Genomic DNA, 12,555 nt, shown 5'->3' with positions numbered 1-12,555 from the left:
AAACCTTCTACTGGAGGTACATTTATCAAAACTGTGTTATGAAAATGGTGGAGAACATTTTGCCCTGAGAAGAAGCAAGAATTTGCGAATGTTTGCCTGGGACGTAACAGTGTGGCACTGAGAGCTGAGGACATAAAACTGAGTGTTTTGAACGGCAACGTCTGTCACTATCAGCAGTGAAGAGCCAAAAAACATTTATGCACCTGGATTTATGGCACTTATTTTTATTAAACTCTTGAGTAAGATTTGGTTATGAAACTGTAGATGTGACAAACTATTACTTTCTGAAAGATATAGTAAATGACGAGCAAAATTCACTTGTTTTAAGATTTAATAACAGACAACTTTGCATTACTTATAACTCCTGTTTAAAATGTTCTTGAGGCAAAGATATTTTTAAACTCATGTAAATTTAAGGTATTTCATACAGTTTGTTCAATGTTATCTGACTCTCCAGATATGAAAGAAAGGCAGAATTTGGGTTTTTAGAGTTGTTCTCATCTGCCTGAGTGGCTTATATTTGGTTATTTTGTCATTTGAAAAATAAAGATAATTGTGACAATGAAAATTGTTTTATAACAGTGTGTGAAACTTTTGTAGTTAAAAAATGTCTGAACAAACTATTGGCCCCCAGGCATCTTCACTTTATCAAATCTGGCCCTCTGCAAAAAGTTTGGACACCCCTGGTTTAGGAGAAGTGAGATGAAATAAAAAACACAAACCATGGGCCATAAGTTTCTATATATAGGAGAATCTAAAATGTATATTTCTTTTATATTTCAGATACCCAAGAAGATGCATTTGACAAAAGACCAAAGAATTGAAATTATACTGATGGCTGGATCGGGAAGCAGTTGCATGGTTGCACGAAACTTTAACAGAAAACATGGAACGATCATCACACACGACACTGTGCAAGTTTCAGGAAACTGGGAATGTTGCAGATCAACCATGAAGTGGTCCAAGACCTGCAGCGATTACACACAGTCCCACAAAAATAAAAACGGTTGTCCAGAATAAAATGTTTATTTTCTCTATGTATGGAAACTTGTGGCCCACCCTGTATAATTATAATAAAAACATGTCATTTTCAAAAACCCATGTTGCCAAAGAGAAAATTATACCAGAGATGCATAAGTCTGAGCACTGGGGCGTGGCCAGTGGCGCAAAAAGTGGGTTTGCACTGTATGCAACGCATCGGGGCGCAAAAATGATGTGGGGAATTTTTTTCTAGTCAGCATTTTATGACTTAACAGCTGTTTGTGTATGAAATGATCAATAACAGAGGAACAGCACCGATTAGCCGCCCCTCCCCTCCCATACAGGCAGCTTGGGCAGCTTCCAGAACGCCCTGAGGCGCGATTTGTTTTGTTTTCTGTTAAATTTGAATTTTAGTAATGCCTCAACAACAGGGAGCTAAAGTTGGGCGGCAGGAAAAACAAAACAGAAAACGGAAAAGAGGTGGAGGATAAAGATGTTGTTGATACTCTGACATTACTTACCTTCTGTCTTTCAACCACTTTGAAAAGCTTTTCTTTGTCTCTCCAAGAGAGTTGTAAATATTCAGGTTAGCTTAAGCTAGGCTACAATGACAGGCTGTTGTTGTTGTTCAATACGGGACGTGATTTATTCCGTATTGATATAATGTCTGATAGACACACCTATCACACACATCTCAACAATAAGGAGCATTAAAAGTGTGTATCGATATTCAGTGGGTTGTTTGATATCAGACAGAATGGATCAGGAGAGGAACCGCAGACCCGTCAGAACCTAAAGAACCAGACATCAGTCTCTTCATCCCTCAATCATTTCCTGAGACCGAAAACAATATAGATGGCAATTTAAAGAACAAATCATACAAATAGATTAATAGTAAATAAATAAATATTGTGAAGAGAAACCGTTTATTTTTTCAACATTAAAAACGTTTGTTAGGATTGTGTAGGAAAAATGTTGATATCTTTTATAATTCAGTGTTTTGTGATCAATATTATTTCACCATTTTATTAATGTGGGTTGCCAGTTTGGATCAGGTTTCAAGTTATAAGAATGATAGAAAACATGCTAACAAAAAGCCTCAGACCTGCAGACACAGGCTAACAGAAGAGGCTCTTTGGCTCAAATATATTAAATGATGAAATATTGCCCTGTTTTGTGTTTCATTCTTTTTTTAATTGCCCTGTAGGCAGAAATTTATTCACATAGATGTACATTTATTATTATTGATACTTGAATTAAAGATGAGGTGGCATGTTCGCAGTCACCTCAGAAAGTCTGTAGTTTCATCCCAGCGCTGCGTGTCCCGAGGCCGAAACATCATCAGTGACCCCTCACACCCCCACCATGGACTGTTCTCCCTGCTGCCCTCTGGAAAGAGGTTCTGCAGCATCCGGTGCAGGTCCACCAGGTTCTGAAACAGCTTTTTCCCACTTGCCATCAGACTGCTGAACTCTTAACTGGACTGCACTCAAAATCTGGTCTCCACTTTATACCTTGCACATGTACAGAGCTAAATAACTTCTATTTTACTGTCAGTCCTGCACTTTATATTTTATATTCATATTTTATACTGTATTTTATTTTTATTCTGGAGTAACCTCACAACAATGAAAGCTCAAACACTGTCCTGAGCCGTATGCAACGAAATTTCGTTCTGTATTCACCCTGCATGCAAAATGACAATAAAGTCAGTCTAAGTCTAAGTCTAAGTCTAAGTGTTAGACCTACAGCCACTTGAACGTAGTTTCTATTCTGGATGTTTTTATATTTCTAGATGTTTATTCCCGAATATTTCAGCATCAAGGGATGATGAATAGCCACCGTTTCACATTATTTCATATTTATGTCCAGACCAGAGACTCTAGAACGTCTTTAAAAAAAAATCTACACCAGATGTTTGTAGTCCAGCAGATCCAGAACCAGGCTCAGATCGTTGTGGATTCATCTGCAGACAGTGAATCACTGAAATTAATCATTGTTCAAATGTATACATTTTTATATTCATTTTTTCAACATTTTTAAAGGGCAGTCTTCAGTTTCTCCACTGAGCTGACGACCTGCTATAAACTTGTTTTTAATCTGTTTTTTTCACTTCCTGTGAGGATAATTTGTCTCTGACCCGAGAAACTCAGCTCCCCTTCACATCTACAACTACCTGGTTCTGTTCAGACCTAAATAACCCATCTGGACCCCAGTGGAACCAGTTTTGAATTTAAACTGGATTAACGGCCTTATGCAGTCTGTTCATAATGATCCTGATGGTTTTAGTTTAGAAGCATCTCAGTGACAGCTGCACAGAGAACCGAAACCTCTGTACATGGGCTGCGTGTTTTACACCTGCGCCACCGCCGCGCCCTCAGCAAATATTTTAATACATGTTGGATAAACATAAAATAATGTCATTAGGAACAAGAGAAAAAAATATATATTTTTGTCTTTCAAAATAAACCTTTATTGAAGCAGCACCACCATACCCTGTTTGTAGTTTCAAAAATAAGATACTTACATTTTACTGGAAATTATTTGGTAATGTGAAAAAAATATTCAGAGTTTAGACTATCTTGGTTCAGAAAAACCAACGTTGTTTTAATATTTATGTTTAAATGGTTTCTCTGCAGTGGATCCTCATGTGACGATTTAAATTGGACTTCTGGTTAAATTTTTTTCCACAGACATCACAACCAAACGGTTTCTCTCCTGTGTGGTTAATCATGTGACTGCTTAATGTGCCCTTCCGGGTGAATCTCTGTCCACAGATGTCACACCTGAAGGGTTTCTCACCTGTGTGGGCTCTCATGTGTCTTTTTAAAAACACTCTTTGGCTAAAACGTTTCCCACAAAACCCACACATGTATGGTTTGTCTCCCTCATGGACCCTCATGTGTTTTCTAAAAGTCGACTTGTTCATAAATCTTTGTCCACAGTGATCACAACCAAAGGGGTTTTCTCCTGTGTGGGCCATCATGTGTTTGTTTAAAGTCGACTTAAATCTGAATTTTAGTCCACAGTGATGACAGACATGTGGTTTTTCTTTTATGTGAATTTTTTTGTGTTTATTTAAGTTTGACTTGCATTTAAACTTTTGTCCACAAACATCACAGCCACATGGTTTTTCTGTGGTGTGGACTCTCATGTGCCTGTTTAGAGTTAATTTCAGTCTAAATTTTCGTCCACAAACATCACAACCAAACGGTCTGTCCCCGCTGTGGACAGTCACATGGACGTTTAAAGCGGACATGAATTTAAACTTGTGTCCACAGATGCCACAGCTGTATGGTTTCTCCCCAGTGTGTGCCCTAAGGTGGATATTTAAAGATGACTTGGATCTAAATTGTTTTCCACAATGTTCGCATCCCACAGCTTGGTCTCCAGTGTGGGTTTTCATGTGTCTGTTTACGTGAGCCTTTTGACTAAATCTTTGTCCACAGACATCGCAGCCAAAGGGCCGGTGCCCAGTGTGAATCCTCAGCTGCCTGTTGATGTGACATTTCATGTGCCTGTTCAAGTTTGAGTCGAATCGGAATCTTTTCCCACAGACATCGCAGCAAAACGGTCTGTCCCCAGAGTGGATCCTCATGTGTCGGTTTAAGTTGGACTTGAATCGGAATGTTTGTCCACATCCATCACAACCAAACGGCTTCTCTTCTGTGTGAATTCTCTTGTGAATGTTTAAATTTGACTTATCTATGAATCGCTGTCCACAGAGATCACATGCAAATGGTTTCTCTCCTGTGTGGATTCGATTGTGTTTTTCTAGATAACTTTTCCTTTTGAAACTTCTCCCGCAATCTGAACAACTGAACCACCTCAGGCCCGTTTGGACCCCCGGCAGCGGGTCAAAGCATGAAGCCGCCACGTGGTTCTGAAGACAGAACTTGTTCACCAACTGCTGGCCACATTCAGAGCAGCTCAGGGATCTGTTGACCCCTGAATCAGGAGTCCTGCTGTCCTTCCACTCATCATCACTGTCTTCAGTTTCAGACCCTGAGTCAGGCTGCTCCACACCATCATCCTCTCCATCATCAGTGACCTCAGACTCTGAAGAGTCGGCGGCGTCTCTGGGAGTGTTCACATCTTCTGCATCTTCCTCTCCTTCAGTTGTTGCCTTCATCTGCTGAGCTGAGCTGCTGCTTGGCAGTTCTTCATCTTCTGTTTGATGAAGATGAGAGATCAGAGGTTCCTCTTCATCATCTTCACTCTTTATGAGAACAGCAATGACTGGAGACCTGGAGGCATCAGCCTCCTCCTTCACGCTGAGCGGCTCCCCCTGCTGGCTGCTCCAGGGTTCCTCTTCTTCCTCCTTCATGTGGACGGGTTCTGGGTGGTTCTGGTCCAGATCAGGACTTGGTTCTTTTTTAACCAGCAGAACCTGCTGAACATCTGCAGGGAACACAGAAAGATGGGGTCAACATGAGGAACAGTTCTACCTTCCTCAGATTTAGAAGAACGATCTGATCATATCACTTTATTTCAAAAGCAGTGAAATACAAAATACCATCAGAGCCAATAAAACGATGTGATCAGCCTCAGATTCACAGGCAGCAGCAGAGGAACTCGTTTTAACAGGATCAGTAACCAAGCATTGAATCGAAACCAACAGAAAAAGAAATGTTTGGATATTCCTAAAGCTACATGAAGCCAGATCCGTCCACCTTCCTGCTGCATTTTCCAGGGGAAAAATTTAAGACTTGAACCTTGAACCAAGTCTGATTGAAGCTCTGACTGTTTATGTGCAGAAATTCATGTTTTCTTAAGATTTTAAATAAGACTGAAATTATTAATCAGATTAATCAATTATTGAAAAAATGATCAACTAATTTAGTAATTAATTAACTGTCAACTGGAGTATACAGAGTCTAAAAGGAGCAACAGTCGGGGCAGAAACTGAGCCCAAATTGTACAAAAGTAAAAACATTTCAAATTTAAAGGTTTAAGGTTCTTTGTGAACCTGATCTACCCAGAACTCCATTAGTGGCAGTTTGACCTTCACTTGGTTCACATTCTGGGAAGAAAATCTATTAATCACCTTTTGCTTCTCCTCAGTTCACTGCTCCCCAAACTTTTTCTGCTGGGCTCCCCATTGGTCAATAAGGACATTTCCACGCCTCCACCAACCCCGTCAAAAATCTATTCCATTAAAGTTTGAGCATCGATTCTCCCAGAATGGTTCAAATATCTCATTTCTGACTGAAGAAGTCAGTGAATCTCCATGAAGAAGAATCAGCTGCAGTGTGTGACCTCACTGTGATACAACAACCCCCGAACAACAGAGCATCGGACTCGATACTTACGACGCGCCCCGCCCCCCCGGTCCGCGCGACTACAAAGCGCTGGTTTAGAATAAATAGAGTGCTTTGTGTATCGAGTATGTTATTTTAGATCAAATGTGCCAATAACAAACAAATCAATCATATTATGAATTAGGCTAGTTGTCAGAAGATGTTTAAGAATAAACAGATTCACAGACTGAACTCTTTCTTGATGTGTAGTTTGATTTTACCAAATAAATTTAACTATACAAAACCTGAATGGCTGTTCAATGTGATAAATATTTACAGTAAAATATTGAACAACAGACAAATAAACAAACAAGATCAATATTCTCTTCATGTAAATTATTAATTTACAATTTTTTTGATACCCAGGGTTCTATTTTCAACTCAGTCCTCCATGAATGTAGTCCTGGAAGGTTAAAACCGAGAGTTCAGACGAAGCTTTCTGCATGTCTGAGTGAATCATCTAAAAGATTTGTAAAACGTTCAACTGGAGCCTCCAGCCAGTGAATTCGTCCAGATGGACAATGAGAAGAAACGTTCTGAAGACGATCCTGGGTCCAGGTTCTGGGCTTTTTCTGCTGCATCGCTTTCAAGCCTGGCCTGGTAACGACACAGGGCCGTCATTCAATAGACATGCATGTGGACACATCCAAGCATCAAAATCTAAATTAATAACACTGATTGTATTAATATATAATCTAGCAGTCACTAAAATATTAAAAGCATATAAATATCTTTCAATTATTTAATAATATTGCACTATATTGTTTAAATCAAAGAAACAATATAGTGTTTCTTTCTGAAATGGTTGACTGAATTGTTCAACAATTTCAGTCATTATTGAACAATTAAACTCCACAATCACTTTGTTAATAGTGGAACAAGAGAAACAGGCAAAAATGACCACATGCTACAGGCAGGGTTAGCTAATGGGGCTAATTAGCAATAAAGCTAACCGGCCCATCACACAACATGGGGCGGCTAGGCTAGCGGAAGCCAACAATACAATCACTGACTTCCCAATTCTGTTTGGAAGGTAAATTCAAAGTCCTTTGGCCTCTCATGGATCTTTAACCAACATTCAACACATTCAGCTTTAAGCTGCTTCATGGAAACGAAGACCTGCAGTGACTCCTCTCCAAACTACCCTGTGGTCTTACTGACATGTTTGCTTGACAGGAAATCTTGTCACTGATTGGTTCATTATGGTCACATGTCTGTACGATGGACACTGGCGAGAATTAATACTAACGCAACATGAAGTGCATATTAGGAGAGACAGAAAATGATTTTTCTACCCGGGTTACATTTGTCTAATGCCCCTTTTCCACCGGTTCTACTCCAGCAGCTCGGCCCGGTCCGTCTCGGCTGTGTAGCAGGGTGCCGCCCCCTGGTGGTGGGGGGTGTAGCGCTCCGCCTCCAGGCACCATGTGCTGTGCTTCGTTACGCGACCTAACGCCAGATGTTGTTTTTCTGAGACAAAAGAAGAAGAGAGAGCTGAGCTATTGTTTTATAGCCGATTGTGATTTTTCTGAGACTTCAAGAAAATGTGCGGTGGGAGGAAAACTGTGATGTGGCGAGGAGGAGGAGGAGGAAGAGGTACAGGAGGAGGAAGAGGAGGAGGAGGAGGAGGAAGAGGAGGACAGCTGATCTCCACCTTGCAGGGAGGAAAGCAGGTGGTTCAGACGGTGCAGGTGAGCTAACGACGATTTTTGTATTAAACTTCTATAAAACTTGTAATAGTGCCGAATTTACATGAGCTAATGTTAGCCAGGGTGTTGCAAATAACGTAATAGTGTCAGAATTCATTCCCAATGTGTTTTCAGATGTTGGTGAACTGCAGACCATCGCGGTTCTTCCTGCAGCCTCTGAGTTGGAGGATCTCATCAGTGTCCGTCTTCCTGACCGCCGGTCGGTTTTTATCTTCAGCTTCTGCAGCAGGAATCACATGAGCTGCTAGTCTGGACTCAGTTTTTATAAACTGTTCTTTACGTTTGTTTGACTTTTTCACCATCAGCTCAGTTGAAGCTCCACAACCTGCAGGATCAGATTCTGATGAGCAAATCAGAGGTTGTGCAGCAGTGTGATGTTATCTCTAGAGGTGTGCCGATCGATCGGCTATCGGAGCTAAGCTATCGGAGCTAAGCTATCGGAGCTAAACTATCAGAGCTAAGCTATCAGAGCTAAACTGTTGGAGCTAAGCTATCGGAGCTAAACTGTCGGAGCTAAGCTATCGGAGCTAAACTGTCGGAGCTAAGCTATCGGAGCTAAACTGTCGGCACTAAGCTATCGGAGCTAAACTATCAGAGCTAAGCTATCAGAGCTAAACTGTTGGAGCTAAGCTATCGGAGCTAAGCTATCAGAGCTAAACTGTTGGAGCTAAACTATCAGAGCTAAACTGTCGGAGCTAAGCTATCAGAGCTAACGAAAAGGAGACGAATGTCCCGGGTATCAGCGGTGAGACGTCCTGATGTTACGTTCTCCAACATCCCAAGATATCTACCAGTTTGCTCCAGACATGTCCAATCTGCTGAGTGTCTAAATTCGTTTTGTTGCTGTTGTGTCATAATGTTTTGCTGTGATTTTGTCCTGGTGATTCAGGTTCAGGTACATTGAGTTCATTAAAGTGGGTCAACCTTGTTTAGGTCGGGCTTTTATTTTTTATGTAGCATAGTCCGAGTTTTGTCAGTGAACATCGAGGTTTTTCCATTATTGTGAAGTAAACTATTTTACTGGTGTTATTAAGTTTACAGTATTAGTACTGATATGTTCTGATATTATTTCCTCTTCAAGGTAAAGCGACATATGAAATGGATTAGATCAATCCAGACTGAATCTGGGTCACTGCGAGGTAAACGCCACGACATCGGACTGACATGCACGACAATTAAAGAGACGATACAGCAAAACCACGGTGGATCAACAAGTTACAGAGACTGTTGTCATGATTTACCCCAGAAGAGGTAAATAAAACACAGTGGAGGCTGTAGAAGAGGAGCGAGTTGGAGAGGCTGAGGAGGAAACCGCAGGAGAAGAGAAGCTCAGCAAGGCTGCAGACTCTGAAGAGGAACATGAACCATTTGGGTTTAATTATGTGTTCAGTTGGAAGTGGCTGTTTTCTCTCATTTCATAATTTAATGTGGTAAAAATTCATAAAATGTTTGATTCAAGTTGCATGTAAACAGGTGATGAAATGAATCACATTTTAAGTAAAAATTTGATATTTAAAATATTTCAGGTAATAAACATACATGTAATGAAAGATTATATTTTTAAATAAACATTTTATGTGATTAAAGTAAACAATTATATAATCAGACATTTTGCAGTAAACATTTAATGTAAACAATCAAACCATCTTTAAACATTTAATGTGTAATTAAACATTTCAGAGTAAACAATAAAGGTGACACTGTAAGGAAATATTGTTGTATTTAACATATTTCAGGTAAGAAGTGAACATGTAATAAATTGATCCTGTCTGAATTTTGTCATTGAACATTACAGGTAACATGTGATGATCATCTGAGGTAATACATTTAAAAAAATATTTATTACATATAAAATTAGTTAAAAATAAAAAAGGGGTCAAAATGTAATAAAGATGAGTGTGTTTCATCTATACAGGCTAGTAGAATAATTTCACTGATTTTGAGTTAATGGGGCAACGATTTGGAAAACATTTAATATTATAATTATTTAAAATGATAAATAATTAATGTACAGTAAGTCATATTGAATGACTTAACATTTTAATAGCATGAATTATCACTTTTTGTATCAGTTGGTCACAAGGCATTTATTTACAGGAGTGTTTGGTTGGAAACCGACGTTCCTGTGAACCTCTGAGCGTTAGAGAACAGCTGGCCACATCAGCGTTCACAAATCGGATCAACCTCGAGCTAAACGCCTTTTACTCCACAGAGCGCCGACATCCAATATCCAACTTGAAAACAACTTCACTGCGGTCAGTAACACAATGAAAACACCGGAATAAAGTTTGTTTTGGTCTGTGGCCTTTAAAGATGGCGGCGAGCGACGTAAAGGTCAAACGCAGCGACGTCGGTTCCAAAGCTCTACAGTATCATTTATACCTAAAGAGAAAAATTAACAGCCATTCCAGGTGATCGGCCTCATGGATGATCAGTATCAAAAAGCCTGATCACTAATTATCACACTGGATTGTAAAATGGGAAGTTTATTCTGGTAGCAAATTATACGAGCGCTGGCAGCTTTTATTTTGAAAAGAGGACAGATTCATCAAAAATCAGCAGGTAACTTTTGGTTTGGACATTATGATTTTTATTTGTATTTAATGTGTTATGGCTGTAATTGTGAATAATTATCTTTACTGTGGGACGTATTAAGATCACAGATTGTTATTTTCAGGGTTTGAAAAAAAATGTGTCTAACCCTCAGTGAAGAGTTTCCCACCAGCCACCAGACGGAGTTTCATCAGAGAAGGTATGAATTTGTGTGTGTGTTTAATAAGTGTATTTAAAGCATAATAAGTGTTAGTTCAAGTACTGTTATTGTAAATTAATGTAATGGAGCAGTTAAGCTTCGTGAAAGTGAGGATTGTACTAGCAGACATTTAGCCGCTCTTATGCTACATGGAACATTGCTAATGAAGATGCTAACATCATTGTTCATAGTTAAACAGGCGAAGTGGAAACTGATGAGAAAAGGCCGTTTCTGATTCCTACTGCCTGTTACCTGAATGCAGGTGTGTGACGTTACTTTGTTTGAGTTTGGATGTTACTCATGTACTGTTAAGATTGTTCTGCCTATGTGTGGGTTTAGTTGTGAATTATTGTTTCAATTATTTTTGCTTTGTAATGTAAACATGTTATTTTACACTTGCGTCTCTTTCTGTTTGGTTTGATTCCAAATGTTGAACACTGATGAGGAACAAAATGGTTTTCACCATTTTCTGCTTTTTGAAAACATCAAAAGCTTTAAAAATGTCTTCAGATCATTTCTGCTTTGGTTGTTTCTTCCTACAAAACACAAATCAGAATCAATTAGGCTACAGTTGCACTAACAGATTACAGCTTGACTTTAATGAAGCTGTAACTTTATCTGCTCTAATTACACGGAACTTCATCCTGTCTGAAACTTTGGCTTGGAAGCAGCAACCGGAGCAGATTTCTACCGACATGACGATTTTTTTCTTCTCTTTAGTTTAGTGAAGCAGAAACGACTCAGCTGAATCCTGGAAGCAGCTCCCGGCCTGCAGCTCCCATCCCGGATGAAGAAGGTAAATCTCCAAACCTGATGTGTGCAGCCGATGTTCGGGGCTGAAAGCAGCATCCAGTATTTCGTGTCTCTGCTCCTCTGCTGCATCCAGTCGCTGTTTGACCTGCTGTCTCCACATCTCTGCTAGCTTTTCTCTCTCCAAACTTTCCTTTAACAGTTACTGAGCAGTTCCAGCTGAGCCTCAAACCGTTTCTCTTCTTTCCAGGGTTCACCAACTGCTGCTGTTTCTGTCTTACAGCTTTATTAACTCTCCCGCTGCTGCTCCGTGGACAGAAACCCGAGAAAACACGGAGGACAGCGCTCCAACTGCCGCCATTGTACCGGAGAGAAGCACGAGTCTGCGCACTGGGGTCAGAGGCTGGAGCCGCCAATCACGGAGTAGAACACCAGGAAGTCCCGCCCACACAGCGCATCAGCGAGACGTTAACATGTCCGCCATATTGGGACTGAATATGCAAACGTAAATAATGTTAGTAAACACCTAAACTGCTTTTAATGTTTCCCATAGATTTAACATCAATTCATAGTTTAGTTTTTATTTTTATAAACAAAAACATTTGGAAAGCTTGTAGGTCATTATCTAATTTAGCAGAAAATTGTTTTGATCTTTAAAAAAGATTAAAATCTGATCTCTAAATTAGACTTTGCTCATAAACGTTTGAATCTGATCACACAACTCAACATGGATTTGTTGTCTTATTTTATATATTTCTAGTATAAAAGTCATAATAGTCAAAATAAAATGGAAATAGATTTTTTTGTCAGATTAGTTTAATTGACATAGTTAACATTATCCTCATGTCGTTATGACCTCTTCACACAAGATAGATCTGAGGTTACATGTTAGTTTAGTTGTGATGAAAGAAATAAATAAAATTATGTAAAAGAAATTTGAATTAACATTAACAAACTCTACTTGTTAAAGTCTAGCAAAGTTAAGATGATTTGCATATGTGTATGTTAACATGATTTCAAAATATACCTTTGATTTTTAAAAATACACAAAAATATGTTTAAT

General features: G+C 39.4%; 1 protein-coding gene across 1 annotated transcript; it reads right to left on the bottom strand.

Moving 5' to 3' along the window:
• Positions 1 to 3,445: 3,445 nt before the first annotated feature.
• LOC111611950 (gastrula zinc finger protein XlCGF57.1-like) lies at positions 3,446 to 11,949 on the bottom strand. The gene is made up of 2 exons (XM_023351017.1): positions 11,553 to 11,949; positions 3,446 to 5,382 (listed from the first exon to the last, which is right to left on the bottom strand). The coding sequence occupies exons 1-2, from the start codon at positions 11,653 to 11,655 to the stop codon at positions 3,602 to 3,604; spliced, it is 1,884 nt and encodes a 627-aa protein (XP_023206785.1). The 5' UTR covers positions 11,656 to 11,949; the 3' UTR covers positions 3,446 to 3,601.
• Positions 11,950 to 12,555: the final 606 nt, after the last annotated feature.

The sequence above is a fragment of the Xiphophorus maculatus genome, chromosome 18 (genome assembly GCF_002775205.1).
Source record: "Xiphophorus maculatus strain JP 163 A chromosome 18, X_maculatus-5.0-male, whole genome shotgun sequence".
Lineage (NCBI taxonomy): Eukaryota > Metazoa > Chordata > Actinopteri > Cyprinodontiformes > Poeciliidae > Xiphophorus > Xiphophorus maculatus.
Note: the sequence above shows the minus strand (reverse complement) of the source record. Positions and strands in the feature narration are given on the sequence as shown.

Bases quoted from the DNA above. Each gene is read 5' to 3' on its own strand.
- LOC111611950 (XM_023351017.1), bottom strand. From the start codon at position 11,655: ATGTGGAGACAGCAGGTCAAACAGCGACTGGATGCAGCAGAGGAGCAG. The intron at 5,383-11,552 runs GTTTGGAGATTT...TGTTCCCTGCAG, and splicing joins ACATCGGCTGCACACATCAG to ATGTTCAGCAGGTTCTGCTG.